Below are 14,372 nucleotides of genomic sequence, written 5' to 3'. Positions count from 1 at the left end.
GGAAGAAACACATTTCACTATCTTGCAGCAGCTCCAGATAATGGTGTCGTACGTCGAGCAACACCTGAATGAGCTTCACATAGAAAATCAAGGCCGCTCATATGATTAGATCTTGAAAGAGCACAAGCGTTGCTTCACCACATGGTTCAAGAACCAAAACCTACTAGATGATGAATCCATAGATAAAAAAATGAAAATGTTGGCTTGTGGCCCATCAAATTTAGTTATGTCATGGCAAGCGTATGACATTAATGGGTACATGTTTTATACCAAAGTAAAGGACAAAGAAGAGCACGACCCAAAACAACAGCGTTCAGATACTAGCCTATGACACAATAGGTGAAAAGATCACCTACTATGGGTTCATAGATGAAATCTGGGAGCTCGATTATGGAATGAATATGCAGATGGGTGAAACACCCAAATGGCGTGGCGGTGGACAACTACGGGTTCACAACTGTCGACCTTAGCATTATAGGCCACAAAGATGACCCGTGGGTACTCGTTAATACGTCGCACATGTTTCTATATAAACAACCACGCGAATGAAAAGAAGCACATAGTTGTTGCTGGAAAACAAAGAATTGTCAAAGTTGAGAATGTGGAGGATGAGGAAGAATACAATCAGTTCGATAACGTGCCGCCTTTCGGAGTTCCAAAAAAGATCAAACTTGTAGAAGCAATCCTCGATAGATCTGTGATGCTCTACATGCACCTTGATGGTGTAGGAAAAACAGTTCAAGGTAAATAGTGTTATATTATGTAACTTAGTTTTTAATGTGTTTTTCATGTTATGCAACTTATTTTTCAATGTGACATTGATGTTATGTAACAGGCTTGTCAAAAACATATTTAAAACAGGCGGAACTGAATATTGATTTACAAAAGTGACAAAAAAAATATATATGTGTTGCATTATTTTACTCTAAATATTTAAATGTGATTATTGATTTACAAAAGTGACAAAAATGACAATGATTTACAAAAGTGACAAAAAATGACAATGATCAATAGGCGGTTCTATAAGACAACCGCTTATGAAAATTATTTCCACATGCGGTTGTCTTAGGGAACCGCCTTTCCACAGACGGTTTGCTACGTCAACCACCTGTAGAAATAAATGTTTATATATAGCACGTGCGAGCCCCACGGAACCCTAGACCCCGTTGACTGACTCTCCTCCGTGCCGTTAAGCTGCCTCTCCTCCACGCCGCCTCCAAGCCCAGCCTCCTCCTCGTCCCTGAGTCCGGCGTTATCCTCATCCCCGAGCCTAGTCTCCTCCTCATCGCCGAGCCCGACATCCTCCGGACATGGATCCAGGCCGCCAATAGCCCAGCCGAGCCCGGCTTCCTCATCCCCGAGCACCTCCACCGCCGACGCTGACACCAACGACCTCTCCCTCAGGTCTGACCCTGTCCACCACAGCAAAGGCCGGAGGCCTCTCCCTCCGATGCCATCTGCCACGGCCGACGCCGACTCCGACGGCCTCTTCCTTCGACCCCGTCCACCACAGTTGGTGCCGACGGCCTCTCCCTCCCCCTTGACCCCATCTACCTCACTGCCGACATCCTGGAGTGGTGAGTAGCCATCCCCCTCTTCCCAAACAAGCCCTAAATGTTGCACAAAACCCATCATTCCTAAATGTTTGCGGTCAGAAAGTACTATCATATTTATGCATCTTTACATACATACTTACAATTTTTACATTAAAATCATATTCATGCTAACTGAAAGCACTGTAGGAAGGCCCACATAGACTTACCGTTTTACAATTCTGGAATGGTTGGACATAGTTCTTTACTATTTCTTGCTTCTGCATTTCATCACTTGTCGGAAGGCCCATCATCATTAATGTGCAAGCCCACATCATTCTGGAATGATTGGACATTGATGTGCTACATATCCAGATTTACATATGTATATTTCATCGGTGCTCTACATATCACTTGACCTCTTCCTGTGAGCCTAACAAGAGCATGGAAATTTCCGGCCGTGCATATTTTGATTTATTCTCTGATCTATTAGAGCATGGAAGTATTATTGATTGTTCCGTTCCGAGAATAAATCAAAATATGCATAAATTACCTGTAATTTTCAGAGTGATCAAACCAAGCAACTTCTTGGTGTCCTATGCTTCGGAATGTCAAAGCACGGATGCGTTCTATAAGCTTCCCACCAGCTATTGCAAAAAGAAAGCTATTTAGTAGCTTTGATATCATAGCAATTACACCCAGCCCAACATACAGCAATCCCCAAAAGGTAGAATCTTTCCGTCCCTTGTCTGGTGATTCATAAAATATTTTAGCAACACTAGCCATTACTAAACCAATCGTTGGAAAGATAGCTCCGTCAATTGCTGCTACAATAGACCCAAATAGAAGAACTGCAGCCTCTGGTTTGTTTAGGCTAAGTAGGCGTCCTATTGGTGCTTTCTTTGGTACCTTGTCATCAGTGTTTTCATTTTGTTTGGCACCATCTGCAAAGTTATATTCCAGTATTTCAGTGGTCGCAGGAACACCAAAGGGGAGACCTAAAGAATGACGGCTCCTCCCTGCTGAACTTCTATTTATTGATCGTCTGAGTGACCCACTCCTTTTAGATGCTGGGCCAGATAATCTAGCATCTGACTTGCTGCCATCTTCTTGTTGTGCCTCTTGGAGCCGTATAAGCTGAGAGTATGTTCCATTAGGATCCTTTACCAATTCATTATGATGTCCTACATTTATAGGTAATTTGTTATAAATGAATCATCTTTCTTAACCCTTTTTTGTCACAAAACGAAGTTAAGAATGTGCTCAAGAGGCAGTTACCTTGTTCTACTAATTTTCCTTTATAAACAACTGAGATGCAGTGAGCATTCCTTACAGTGCTCAAATGGTGTGCCACACCCACAACAAGCGTGGTCCTCCCCACCATGATACTATTTAGTGCATCTTGGACTATCCTTTCAGACTATCCTCTTCCTGTGAGCCTACATATTTTGATTTATTCTCTTTTGTCATACTAAAAAAGGGATTTGAGTTTAGTCGCTGATCTAGTGTTTTTAGATTTATTATTTGATAGGTGATGTACATTAAATTTAGTTAGCTCTAATAGATCAGAGAAAGACCCGAGAGATAAAAAAAAGCCAAGCCACATTAGGTGATAAAAAAGTCCCCAATGGAAAATAGATCACCGTATTATGTTGGGATTTGGGCTTCAATGTGACATTGATGTTATGTAATAGGTATGTCAAAAACATATTTCAAACAGGTGGTATTGAATATTGATTTACAAAAGTGATAAAATATATATATATATATATATATGTGTTGCATTTACTCCAAATATTTAAATCTGATTATTGATTTACAAAAGTGACAAAAAATGATAATGATTTACAAAAGTGACAAAAAATGACAATGATTAATAGATTTGCCAAAAACATTTCTACAGATGGTTTCTAGGCAACATTAATCCAGTGGTCGATTAAGTACCATAGAGAAGAAGAGGACAGTATCCCCTAAAAAAATCAAAAGCAAGCAGGAGGTCGGATAGGTGCCCAAGCCCCCCTAAGAAACCATAAGCACAGAGGATCCTCGCAATAGAGGGCTCCCCGGCACAGGGGATTCTCACAATAGAGGGCTCTCTGGCATAAAGGATCATCGTAATAGAGGATGCCCCGATACAAGATAGGACGGATGCAAGCAGGAGGTCTGATAGAAGCCCAAGCCCGCACCAATCATCCTCCTCCGATAGCAGCGAAAGCTTGGTCTCGTATCATAGCCCGAGCCCTGTTCCGTGCGATCGGGAGAGCTGATGTCGGGAAAGTGACAACAACTACGATCCCGCCGAAGAGATATTAGTTGAGTCAATATTTTTATACTTCTTAAATGGAGGAATAATTATGTGGTTTATGTCAACTCTCCTTTTTCTCTCTAGAGGGTGAGGGTGCAAAGATCTTAGCGTCGATCATTTGCGCCACAACCTTCTGCTTCCTCTGTGCTCAAAACTTCGGGTCCCTTTAGGGGTACATGAAACGAAGACGGGGCGAGTGAAGCAAAAACAAGTTGTCATCCGACACATATACAATAACTCAAGTCGGTGTTGAAGGGGAGCATGTTGCACCTCGTGAGGCCTGCATCAAATTCCGCAACAGTTGTGAATTTCTAGTCAAGGAGTACGTCCCAATCACTATAATTGATTGGCGGTTGTTGCTGGATCTGACGAAGGAGTTCCCGTGGGCAACATTGCAGAGAACCATCTGATTCCCCTCTGGAACAGCGGAAGCTGCCAAACAGAATGCATTGAAAACCATGGGAAAGAGCTTCCGAGGCTGGAAGAGTGAGCAGAATAAGGACTTCATGAAGAAGAACTTGGTACCCTTTAATAAATACGGAAAAATTACGCCAGACCAATTGGCAGAGTTTGTCCGACAGAAGACCACACCCGAGGCCATCAAACTGGGTGAATCGTTCAAGCACCTTGCGAAGAAGAACAAGTATCACCATCACCTGGGCTCGTCGGGTACACCCCCAAAATTTTTGAATGGAGGAGGCAAGAAGAAGAGGTTGCCTGGGCTAGGAAACCTAACCCTTTGAAAAACTGTGACGAGCGAAGCAGGAATTGGGTCTACGCTCGGTCAGAACTAACTGACTGTGGGACTTATCCTTTAGGCCACGAAAGTGACCCAGACCATTCAATGGATTGCTAACAAAGGGTCTCTAGACCTTGACAGGGAGAATGACCTGCTTAACAAGGCCCTGGGGAACAAGGAACACCCGGATCACACTTGAGGCGTCAGATCAAAAGTGGGTTGGAAGCATGGATTCCCAGACGCCGCAAGCCAGTACAAGACCCGTAATAGATATAAGAAGACCCTGGCAGAAGATATACAAGAACATGTTAAGATCTAGTTTATGAAAATGTGGAATGAAAAGGAGAAGGAAAGGGCGGCATTAATGCTGACAGATCAACCAACCAGCACAGGCTTTCGGAGCAGCGTCAGATCCATGCAGGTCGATAACTAGAGATATGATGTGGATGATATCATAGAGATTACCCCTTGCATTCTACATGTTCCGGTTGGCAAGGGAGATGTCACTGTCGAGGCTGCCATGGGCCAGGCCATTCCAGGCCATGCATTTCACGATTAAGACATTCCGACCGGTTACGCCAAGGTACAAGTGGACTCGGTACAGTCGCTTTTCATGAAGTACAAGCTAGACATCAACACACCTAAGGGTATCGAGATTCTCAAGGAGGCTATTGGCAACTTTATTCTGTGGCCCAGACGGGATATCATCTTCAGTCGTCATCAGTCACAATCAGTGTCACGGCAGCCCCCGCACCTAGCATCTCTGCCTCAGGCACCTCCGCCCCAGAGCCAACCCTCTTCGCCTCAGGCACATCCGACCCAGAGCCAAGCCTCTCCACCTCAGGCACCTTCGCCCCCGTGCCCAGTATCTCCGCCTTAGGCATCTTCGCATCGTGCTTCACCGTTTGCAACTCCGGCACCTCCGCCTCCAGCGTCTGTGACTCTGGTATCTCCGCCTCCAACGTCTGCGCCTTCGGCACATTCACCTGAGCATAGGAGAGTCCCTATCATGGTTACCCCATACGAAAATACTCTAACATCACCGGTGAAGAGATGGCTTCTGTCCTCAAAAGCAAAGGCATCATCCGCTCTGGAATCTCCAGCAAAGGGTGATCTCGCGAAAGAGACCGGCAAAATACGAAGTACCCGTCAGTTGGATTTCTTGCCTACACCGGATGTTCCTGAGAAATATGAGAATGGCAAGCCATTTCTGCCATTGTTTCAACTCCAAGAAAGTCCAAGGGAGATGAGGAGATTCCATAAATGGTACATGAGAGCATGTCGCGCAGGGTTCTCTATATAAACTGCTTTTGTCCCTACTAACGTTTATCTAAGCGAAGACTCCTATCTCATGGTGTATTTTAAGGACATGCACGCTTTGTTTTGTCGTGAGAAACTCGACACCAATCTCATAAGAGTGTGGTACCTGTAAGTGCTTACAATCTACCCCTACGTTCATATATCTACCTATGTATGCTATAGAATCTAATGACTAGTGACTTATTCTATAGGATGCAATTTAACGATGCAAAAAGTTGAAGTTACCGGTCGGATTCATTAATCCGCAATAAATTTCCCATCCCAACTTAGTTGTGAATTCAAGGACTGATGGCCCTCAGATTAAGGAGAAGAGTAACAAGGAGAAAGCAAGGGTCATAAGAGAAATGACTAAAACATGCAAGCTTGAAATGTCAACCTACGTAGGAAGAGCTATGCTAGAAATGCAAGATAAAGAACTACATCATGGCTCCCTACAACTTTAAGTAAGTGTGATATGTCAAGAACCTAACATAAGTATTCAACTTAATTGGTCGATCAAGAACTTAACATTAAGATTGATATAGCGACCACTTTATTTGTATAATGCTGATGCCGAAGTCGAGTAAACTCGTGGTCCTTGACTCAGCCAATCTCCCCCCAAAAATCCTATCGAGATCTTATCGACGTTATACAAAGGTAAAGACAATACTCATACATAAAATTCTTAAAAATCATTTATGAATTGATAATTCCTTATTGGCATTCGAATAGGGCCTACAAGTGGTACATAACGAAAGGTGGGATACACGATACGGCCAAGCCAGATGCGATGGCCATCCGTACATATTTTCCGGTAATAATACACCTCTAATACTTGTATCTCACTATTTATGATGAAGTGTCTTATTGAACTAATAAATACGTTATTTTTTTTAAAGTGCCACAAGCAAGGTTTCGATACCGTTCTTTGTGGATATTATGTTTGCGAGTTTTTTAGGGTAAACGGGAGGTACAAAACGAACCCCGAGGATGTAATTCATCATTGCATTTGCACATTCTAATTTGGTATTGTTTCCGTTGTCGGTAGTGTTTTAACTCTTATAGTTGTGTTTTCATTTCAGGCATGGATGATCGAACGTACCAACATCTGTCTCACAGATGAAGATATTCAAAACATGCAATGTGACATATGCCGGTTCATTATGCACGAAGTCATCACAAGTGGCAAATTCTTTGATCTCAAGACGAATTGACTAGCCATCCGAGGCTTTGTGAGTGGGAGAGAAAGACACTTAGGAATGTTGGCTTGTAATGTAAATTGATTTTTGATGTAAAAATATTGTACTTGTGAATATTATTGTACTTGTGTTAAATATTTGATTGTGTTAGATTCAAATGTTGTTGAAATCTGTGATATTTGAAATGTATCTTGAAAATGTGTTGAAATCCGGAGGGAATAAAAATATATGCTCATTATTTTTTGAATGAAATATATTTTCACAGACAGTTCTTAAAGTAAACCGCCTGTGAAAATCTATCTATCTACAGACGGATGCTAAAGTGCACCGCCTGTAAAAAAAATTATTTCTACAGACGGTTCACTTAAGGAACTGCTTGTGGAAATCGTTTTCCACATATAGCTCCTTAAGTGAACCGCTTGTGGAAATAGATTTTCACAGACGGTCTATTTTGCATCTGGAAAAATCGTTCAGTTTCACAGGCCTTAGATCACAGACGGTTACACTAAACACTTGTGAAAATCGGTTACGAACCACCTCTATAAATAGTTTGTATAATAGTGACTTGGGGCTGGCTTCATCACCAGCTACCCTCCTAATGCCATGATACCCACAGTAACTCTAGCCATTCTTGCTGGATCACTTGTTCTCTAACTCTGCCATGTCTACTACATATATGAACACCACCGGCACTTTTGTGTGATATTTGGGCTTACTATCTTTCTTTTCTCTTTCCTGACTCTGGTCTACACCAAGCACTACCGTCTTGGTCTCAATGCATATGTGTCCGATTGATACAACTGAGAATGCACAGGGGAGACTCGAGATGTTCTAGGGTACAGATAGATTTGGTGAAATTTGAGAATGGAACGCACCGGGAAAACCTCTTCTAAAACTAAAACTGTAGGGTATGTTTGGTTGTTCAGGTGAGATGGGCTATAGCTCAGCTAGGCAGGCTGGCCCCATTCCAGCGATGCGTGTCTTGCCTTATCGGTGACAAGTTTTTTCTTGTTAGCACCAAAAGTCTGCATGAAAAAGAAGATTTCACTACTAAAGAAAGGGTTATTTCTGCCCTTCTTTCGCTGCCAGTTTAGTAATAGCCGGCAATGATAAGTTATCATTGCCGGTTCATAAACTGACCTAGCAGATCTAATATTGAGCTATTAAAAACTGGCAGTGATAGCCACTATCACTGTCGGTTAAGCTACGAACCGGCAGTGATAAGGATTATCATTGCTGGTTCATAAGCTCAACCGACATATCAATGATTGAGTCGGTTCATATTTCAAACCGACAGCAATACCATCGGGATCACTCATGTTTTATATTCTAAACCGGCAGTAATAAGGTCTACAAATATCTCGACCTTTCCTCACTCTGATCCCCATCTCACTCCCCTCCAAAATATCGATCCTTACTGCTAGTTGCGATCAAAGTGATGCAATTGTCACTGTTGCCACTTTGACCATTTCTACCCCTTGGGCCTGTCTTTCCCCATCTCTGACCTTGCCACCGTCCCCATCGACTACCGCACCACCCCGCTCCCCATCTCTCTATCGCCTACAGCGACCAGCTTCTCCACGTCGCCTATTGTGCCCGTATTGTGCCTCCCACGCCCATCTTCTCCCCATCGCCTACCACGGCCCTATCTCAAGATTGTGGCAATAAGATGATCTAAATGAGTGATACAAAACACATTCACTTCAAAATAATTGTATTTTCGCCATTCATTAAGATTTACTATTGTAACTCGAGTTTGATACCTTCGGATAGAGCAAGATGTAAAATAGATAGTGCAAAATTGCTCTACCAGGAGCTTTTTAGTGTATGGGGATCTTCAACATCCGTGTCTATTTGTCACTGTGGTTTCAAATTTTACTTATTGTGCTTTTGCCATTCATTTAAATTTAAAATACTCTACTACGAACATTTCGTCATGTGATCTTTGTCTCAAGTTTGAGATAAAAAAAACTCGAGACGATCCCTGTGCTGAAGAGTTCTTGGCAAAGTATTTTTGCACATGTGGATAAATTATCACTACCAATTTTAAAGCTAGCAGTAATAATCTATGATAATTCACTGCCGGTTCTAAAACCAGCAGTGATACTAATTTAGAACTAGCAGTGATAACCTAGTAGTGTTCTCTCAAGCATTTGCTAATGCTCGCCTATTTTTGTCATCGACGGCTGGCCGATTTGTCCCTCCAGAGCAAGGTTTTTCTAATCCGAAAGCTAGGATTTTTTCATGATTCCAAACACCAAGCCTTGCTGAGCGAGGCTAGAAAATCTTTTTGACTAGGATCCAAACGTACATGTGATGTACTCAGCGATTATGTGGACTATTTCTTTGTTAATTTCTACTAAATAACTGCAAAGTACAAAATAAATGCGACAATGTCCAAAGCTTTATTCCAGAGAACGTTCCTGAACTGACTGCACTCAAATGATTGTAATATATCTACAGAAAAAAAACGATGCAAAATAATCCAGCCCTAAAGCAAACGGCAGATGCTAGACATCAACAGCAAGAACATATTACAAGGCAATCTCATCACTGATCAATTCTTTTTGGAGGGAGAACTAAAGCAATAATCCTAGGGGCAGATCCAGTAAGGGCTAGTTTGGGAGGCCCAATCCACTCCGGGATCCCAGCCTTTTCCCCGGTTGGAAAGCCCACTGGGCAACCTCCCACGGGCCAGAAAATCGCGCCATTTGGAAGCCCATCAGACAGGGTTTCTCGGCCCGATCCACATCCTTTCCGCGGGGGCCCGAGCCACGCCTCTACCTATCGGGAATCTTTCCCCGTCTCCGTCGCACACGAGAGGCCTCCGCCTCTTGCCATCTCCGTCTCCGCCTCCGCCTCCCGCCGTCTCCGCCTCCCGCCGTCTCCGTCTCCGCCGCCTCCGTCTCCGCCTCCGTCTCCGCCTCCGTCTCCGGCTCCGCCTCCGCCTCAGCGCAACCTCCGTCTCCGCGCAGCCTCCATCTCCGCCTCCGCCTCAAGCTGCCTTCGTCTCCGCCTCCAACCCCGCAGCCCCTTCCGCTCTGACGAACCCAAACGGTGAGTTCGCCTCCAGATCCATCTCCGTCTCCTCCCTCTTGCGGCGTCACGGGCGTCTCCCTGGCTGCCTCCTCAACGGGGTCTCCAAATCTGCGAGCGCGTGAGAGCTGCGGCGGCGCAGTGAAAGGGATTGCCCTAACCACACGTCATTGTCCTAAGTAGGATGGATGCAGTTTAGCTAGAGATCTTTCTTATGGACCTGTTATACACTATCTGGCCATTTTCTTGTGTGGTTGATGGATATTCAGTGTTCACTGAGATAAGTTTGCTAGGTTCTGAATGGTATCTAGTTCCCGGTACTTTGCATTGAACTTTACTGGTAGAGCAGAACGACTCGATGATTAAGGTTATCGATTTGAATTCTAGTTGTCTCATGCATATCCTTAGCATGTTGGTGATATTGCTGTCTGACTTGTTTCTCATAAAAATCGGTTTCTACCTTTCCATATCGGTTAATTTGGTGACACAATCGTACTCTTTTAACCTTTTGGACCTACGAACATAATTTCCTACTTCTCCAAATAGGCTTTCGGCAAGAACAACCCATTTCCTTTGAGACGCAAAACTGTAGTTTTGAAATTGATCTTTAAGTCCATGCACCGTTAAGTCTTGAAAATGATCTGCAACTGTTATGCTAAGTAGCAGTTTGGGAAAATGTTCTGTTGTCCATATGAACTGTATATGGGGTACATTAGATTCAGTGTTCACTGAGATAAGTTTGCTAGGTTCTGAATGGTATCTAGTTCCCGGTACTTTGCATTGAACTTTGCGGTAGAGCAGAACGACTCGATGATTAAGGTTATCGATTTGAATTCTAGTTGTCTCATGCATATCCTTAGCATGTTGGTGATATTGCTGTCTGACTTGTTTCTCATAAAAATTGGTTTCTACCTTTCCATATCGGTTAATTTGGTGACACAATCGTACTCTTTTAACCTTTTGGACCTACGAACATAATTTCCTACTTCTCCAAATAGGCTTTCGGCAAGAACAACCCATTTCCTTTGAGACGCAAAACTGTAGTTTTGAAATTGATCTTTAGGTCCATGCACCGTTAAGTCTTGAAAATGATCTGCAACTGTTATGCTAAGTAGCAGTTTGGGAAAATGTTCTGTTGTCCATATGAACTGTATATGGGGTACATTAGATTCAGTGTTCACTGAGATAAGTTTGCTAGGTTCTGAATGGTATCTAGTTCCCAGTACAGTGATGGATAGGACTAGATCACTGAAGATATCCAGTGATTTGGGTAGGACTGGAGTCTAGTTTGTGCATGAATTTGTTTTCAGGTAAACACAAGAGCTTCTAGTGCTCTTCTAGTGCTTTAGTAATTTATATCAGCACTGACAAATGATTTACTTTGTCAGATATAACAGAATTTACGGATCTTATTTAATGAATTAAGATCTGCATGTTTGTTACAGCTTAAATTCATATCTGCATGTTTCCTTGTCATTTTACTAGATAATGGGTTCTTGGGAGGAGCAAGTTAGGCAATTTTTTTTAGAGGAGGAAGAAGAGGACGATGAGCTATTCCTTTTACTTGTTCCTGCTTTACTTTTATGCCTACAAGAAGAGAAAAGGCCCGTCCACACCTCCTCTCTTCCTGGTGCTAAAAAGGTTAAGGAAATCCTAGAAGGGCATGAGATTTGGTGTAGAGTTGAGTTCCGCATGGAGCCAGAGATATTTAGAGCCACATCAAATTTTCTTAGAAGGGAGAATTTGTTGCGTGACACACGAGGTGTTTCTGTTGAGGAGCAGCTTGGGATGTTCATGTTCATGCTCTCACACAATGCTAGCAATCAGAGGCTACAAAAAGCTTTTCAACACAGCGGGGAAATAATCCATAGGAAAATAGCAGAAGTTTTCAATATAATTCCTGCCTTGACTCAAAAATTTGTGAAGCTCCCAAGTTCAATCCAAACTCATACGAAAATTGCAACAGATCCTCGTTTTATGCCCTTTTTTCAGGTGAGCCATATACTAAACACATACCTTTCCCCAAGCTTTTCTTTCCTTGAGTGCCAAGTCCTTAATTTCTTTCCTTATGTGCAGAATTGCATTGGTGCCATCGATGGGACACATATTCCAATCACCATTGCAGAAGACAAGGCCCCTCCCTATAGGAATAGGAAAGGAACTCTGTCTCAAAATGTTATGTTAGCATGCGACTTTGATCTTAACTTCACATTCATTTTATGTGGATGGGAAGGGTCTGCATCAGATGCAGGGGTCCTTAGATCTGCTCTTAGCAAGGGATTTCATGTGCCGGAGGGGAAATTCTATCTTGTAGATGGTGGGTACGCAAACACACCATCCTTTATTGCCCCATATAGAGGAGTTCGATACCACCACAGTGAATTTAGGAGGCGTCGTTCATCTCAAAGTGGTTATGCTAACTATAGAGAATTGTTCAACCATCGTCATGCAATACTTCGCAACCACATAGAGAGGGCCATTGGTGTTCTAAAGAAGCGTTTTCCGATTCTAAAAGTAGGCACATTCTATCCCATAGAGTCTCAGATTAAGATTCCAGCTGCAGCTGTTGCATTTCACAATATAATTAGAGGGCAAAACGGTCAAGAAGGGTGGCTAGATGACCAACCAACTAATATCTCACCAGTCAACTATGTTGATGTTCCGGAGGGCGATGACAACTACCCAAATGACTTGGAGTCAAGTGATGGAAGTACTCTCAGAGATCAGATCGCACTACAGATGTGGGCTGCCTACAATAATTAATTTAACATTATATCTTGTAAAGTAGTATGGTACCTCTACTATGTGTAATGGATGCTTAAAGTAGTAGTACTCACTAGTTTGCTTATGATTTTATATGTAAGAGACATCATTATACTTTGATATGTCTTTTTTTTAAATGCTGGATATGCTGTCTTTTTTTTTTAATGCTGGACATGTTGGACGTTCTTTTCATAGAATTGATATGTCAAAAGAAGTGTCAAGGGCTGCTTGGAACTCCACATATGAGAAAGGTCTTGTTGATATATTACATGACCATAACAACAACCCAAAGTTCAAAGGGCAAAATGGTTGGGTATCAGAGGGTTGGAGGAGTATCACCATCAAGTTCAATGAGAGATTCCCTATAGCACATTTTACAAAGCAACAACTACAAGAAAAGGAGAAGGAACTTAAAGCAAGCTATAAATCAATAAGGGATGCAAAGAAACAGAGTGGTACGGGTTGGGATGATTCTATGGGCATGATAATTGCTGAACCAAAAATCTGGGATAAAATTATTAAGGTAAGACATTTACTCTCTCTAGAAATATTAATCTTGTAATTTTTTTTGGTACTAATTACATTGTTATGTTGCATAGGATCACCCCAAAGTGAGGAAGTTCCGCCAAAAGCCTTTTCCTCTCTTTAATTACTTGGCATCTCTATATGAAGGTAAAATTGTTTCTTATAAGAATTTGCTTGATTCTCAGAATTATGATCCTCGTTTTATCAGTTTTATAGTTTTTCATGTTGCTGATTTTTGCTTTGGAATAGGAAGCATTGCTACGGGAGATTTAAATTTTACATCAACTGAGCGAGTGGAACCTCCAAATGAAAGAAGTACCTCCGAACAAAGCATACAACATGTGCCCCCTCCAAATGAAACAAATCCATTTGCTTCAAGTTTGGATGGTCAAGGGACATCAAATCAACATATTGAACCCAATGAAGCTCAATCTGCACCATCCGATCATAATTTAGGACAGCAAGAAGGTGATAGTGGGAAAAAGCGCAAGCAAAGTCAAGTTGCAGCTGTTCTTGGAGACTACTTGGACTACAAAAAGGAACAAACAGAAAAAGTTATGGAAAATCTGAATGAAAAGAAAAGACGTGAAGATGATTATTCCATTGAAAAGTGTATCGATAACTTGGAAGCCATGGAAGAATTAACCGATGAAGAGAAGGCAGACGCATTGGTGGTCTTCGAAAGTGAGGTGAATAGACAAATATTCATCAAAACCAAGAATCCAAATGTGCGATTAATTTGGCTGAAGAAGAAAATTACTCCATAGGTATGATCCTTTCAAATTTCTGCTTGTTAGTTCATAGTCGATTATCATGTATCCATTGATATACATTGACAAAATATACTAGAATTAAAGGTGCTGCAGATTGGTTACTACATTAACAAAGCATACTAGAATTAAAATGATATATCTTTGTTTTGCTGCAATTTACTGCAATTTCAGATGGTGCACTCGCACCTTTGGTCAGATTAT

The 14,372-nt window shown here is 42.2% G+C and overlaps 2 protein-coding genes across 2 annotated transcripts; both read left to right on the top strand.

Moving 5' to 3' along the window:
- Positions 1 to 11,463: 11,463 nt before the first annotated feature.
- On the top strand, positions 11,464 to 12,895 carry LOC133905010 (uncharacterized). Its single transcript, XM_062346696.1, has one exon. It carries the CDS (start codon positions 11,599 to 11,601, stop codon positions 12,871 to 12,873), a length of 1,275 nt encoding a protein of 424 aa, XP_062202680.1. The 5' UTR covers positions 11,464 to 11,598; the 3' UTR covers positions 12,874 to 12,895.
- Positions 12,896 to 12,915: 20 nt separating this feature from the next.
- Positions 12,916 to 14,171, top strand: LOC133905011 (uncharacterized). Its single transcript, XM_062346697.1, has 3 exons — positions 12,916 to 13,396; positions 13,473 to 13,545; positions 13,648 to 14,171. The coding sequence occupies exons 1-3, from the start codon at positions 13,010 to 13,012 to the stop codon at positions 14,163 to 14,165; spliced, it is 978 nt and encodes a 325-aa protein (XP_062202681.1). The 5' UTR covers positions 12,916 to 13,009; the 3' UTR covers positions 14,166 to 14,171.
- Positions 14,172 to 14,372: the final 201 nt, after the last annotated feature.

This window comes from Phragmites australis, chromosome 22 (genome assembly GCF_958298935.1).
Source record: "Phragmites australis chromosome 22, lpPhrAust1.1, whole genome shotgun sequence".
Taxonomy (NCBI): domain Eukaryota; kingdom Viridiplantae; phylum Streptophyta; class Magnoliopsida; order Poales; family Poaceae; genus Phragmites; species Phragmites australis.
The sequence above is the reverse complement of the archived record's forward strand: the minus strand, read 5'-3'. Positions and strand labels throughout refer to the sequence as shown.

Excerpts from the sequence above, each read along its gene's own strand:
- LOC133905010 (XM_062346696.1), top strand. The coding sequence starts at position 11,599 with ATGGGTTCTTGGGAGGAGCAAGTTAGGCAATTTTTTTTAGAGGAGGAA.
- LOC133905011 (XM_062346697.1), top strand. The coding sequence starts at position 13,010 with ATGCTGGATATGCTGTCTTTTTTTTTTAATGCTGGACATGTTGGACGT. Across the intron at positions 13,397-13,472 it reads TCTGGGATAAAATTATTAAG|GATCACCCCAAAGTGAGGAA; the intron begins GTAAGACATTTA and ends TATGTTGCATAG. Across the intron at positions 13,546-13,647 it reads CTTGGCATCTCTATATGAAG|GAAGCATTGCTACGGGAGAT; the intron begins GTAAAATTGTTT and ends GCTTTGGAATAG.